This window comes from Nansenia antarctica (genome assembly GCF_963989245.1).
Source record: "Nansenia antarctica genome assembly, chromosome: 5".
Lineage (NCBI taxonomy): Eukaryota > Metazoa > Chordata > Actinopteri > Argentiniformes > Microstomatidae > Nansenia > Nansenia antarctica.
In genome coordinates this window covers 71,012,597-71,015,096 of record NC_137690.1, presented here as the reverse complement: position 1 = coordinate 71,015,096, position 2,500 = coordinate 71,012,597, and the positions used below count along the sequence as shown (strand labels likewise).

General features: G+C 50.7%; 1 protein-coding gene across 1 annotated transcript in view; it reads right to left on the bottom strand.

Moving 5' to 3' along the window:
- Positions 1-2,311, bottom strand: part of rnf19b (ring finger protein 19B) — a gene marked incomplete at both ends in the record, with an annotated part of 15,770 nt that extends 13,459 nt beyond the window's left edge. Inside the window, 2 exons of the mRNA XM_080531926.1 lie at positions 1,458-1,991; positions 2,112-2,311. Of these exons, the coding sequence (XP_080388052.1) occupies positions 1,458-1,991; positions 2,112-2,311 (734 nt within the window). The remainder of the gene's footprint in view (positions 1-1,457; positions 1,992-2,111) is intronic.
- Positions 2,312-2,500: the final 189 nt, after the last annotated feature.

The window sequence follows — 2,500 nt, the reverse complement described above, 5'->3', positions numbered from 1 at the left end:
CACAGGCCTTCCTCTGCCTCACCACCACGGAGGATATGTGCTGTCCTTTCCTCCCACACACACACACACACTCACACACACACACACACACACACACACACCATATACTGTCACAACAAGCTCATCACAGTCTAACGCCTCCCTGTTCCTCAACTAAACAGAACCTTCCCCTAATCACCTCCACCATCTCCCTGGCCATCCCCCTGACACACACATACACACACACACACACACACACACACGCAATATACTGTCACAACAAGCTCCTCACAGCCCAACGCCTCCCTGTTCCTCCGCAGAACCTTCCCCTAATCATCTCCACCATCTCCCTGGCAGCCCCGCTTCCACCACATGACACACGCAGCAACATTCTAACCTAGTTACACTTTTGCTTTATTTTTTTGCTTTTTACTCAATCTCACTTGTGTATCCTTCTATTGGTAGAGAGACACACAACAGATAAACAGTTTTAACAAGCCTCTCTTATCACTTGACTGACTAAACTGTCATGAAAGCACAGATCTAATAGTCGCAAGTGACGCAATTCCGTGTTTTACAACAGCGTCGTCATACACAGTTGGCATAAACATAAGAAAAGTGTGACCTATTTACTTTTTATTGCATTGAACTACTAGGGATGCACCGATAATACTTTTGTGCAATATGACAACCCTAGTTGACTATCTGTGCAGTATAGTACAGTGGATTGTGTACATAGCCTTTATTTATGTAAACCAGCTCCTTACCTTCTTGTGATTTTATTCTTTTTCTAAAAGTTTTTTTTTTTTCTTTCCTAACACCAGGGGAGCCACCCCTCCTAAATTTCGTTGTTTGGTACCTGTACTGTAGCAATGACAATAAAGTCCATTCATTCATTCATTCATTCAAATGGAAATTCTTGGCCGAAGCCGAATTAAAGTAAGTAAGTAAGTAAGTAGGCCTAAGTAATGTTTATTTATATGGCACATTTTACGACAAAAACAGCCGCCCAAAGTGCTTAACAGAGAACACTAGTAAAAGAGAAACAACAGATAAAAATACGCTAAAAACAAGGTGCAATACAAAATAAAAAGTGCAGTGTCGGGAGAAAGGCTCACCTCAGCTCAAAGGCCTTGTTTAAGGAAACATTTGGCCAAATACCGAATACCAAATGCGTACCAGCAGTTTTGAATTTATTTTTGTATCATTGCAAAAATTAAATACATTTAGCTTTTTATTCATGCTTTTCAAAGAAGAAAATGGTTAAAACCGTTATTGAACAATCCAGCAACAAAGCACAATAAGTGAAAATTAAATAAATGGATCCCCATTAGATCCCCCAAAACTGCCCCCAAAACACCCCCCAAAACTGCCCCCAAAGCCCCCCCGCAAAACCCCTCCCCAATTCTATTTGATTGCCTCTTTTTTTTCTCTCTTTCATTTAGCTCATCAGAAGACAGACACCCATTGGCTCTTACCTGCAGTCGGGGGCGGGGCACCAGCGGCAGTCGGGGTCGGAGGCCAGGCAGCGGCGCAGCAGGAACTCCTCGTACTTGTCCAGCAGCGCCGCGTCGTCCAAGATGGCCGCCACCTGCTGCGGAGACAGCCGCTCGGCACACTCGGGGCAGCTCAGCTGCACGCGGCTCTCTGTGATCTCGATGCGCAGGTAGTGACGCAGGCACGTCAGGCACGAGCGGTGGCTGCAGCCCAGGAGCTCCGGCAGCTGCTCCGCGGGCTGGCGCACCAGGCACAGGGGACACTCCAGCAGGTCAGCAGCCCCCCCCCTGGAGGAGCAGGAGGAGGAGGAGGGGGAGGAGGAGGAGGAGGTGGTAGGGGAGGTGGGGGGGTCCCCAACCCCGCCCCGCAGGGAAGGTTGGCTAGAGGACAGAGGCTCCGCCGGAGTTGGGGTTGAGGTGGGGGGTTGAGGAGGGTCCTGGGGGGCGGCTGTCGTGGTGGTGGTGGTGGTGGTGGTGGGTGTGGGGGTGGAGGCAGCCGGTGTTGCCTGGGGGATTTGCGGTTGTGGTTGTGGTTGTGGTGGTGGCGGTGGTGGTGGTTGTGGCGGTTGTTGTTGTTGTGGTTGTGGCGGTGGTTGTTGTGGTGGTTGTTGTTGTGGTGGTGGTTGTGGCGGTTGCGGTTGATGTTGGGAGCGGTTGTTGAGGTGGAGCTGCTGGGTCAGTGGGGCGGCGGCCTTGGCGCCCCGCGAGGACCTCTTGCCGTGGAAGAGGCTGTGGAAGGAGAGGCCCCCCTGCCGCTTGCCCGGGGTCCGGCATTTGGGGTTGGGAACGCCGCTGACAGACGAATGGGGCGACTCAGAGTCCTTTTCTGAGCCCATTGTCCCAGAAGTGACACAAACCGAGAGAGGAGGAAGTTTCTCTCAAACACACATAGGCCTACACACCCCCTCACACACACACAGACACACACACAAGTATTTGTCCTCCTGTGAAACCCTGAACCGGAATGTCCGTGAAACTTGATGATTTGTGAACCGATCAGAAACTGATCAGAACCCTCTGATAGA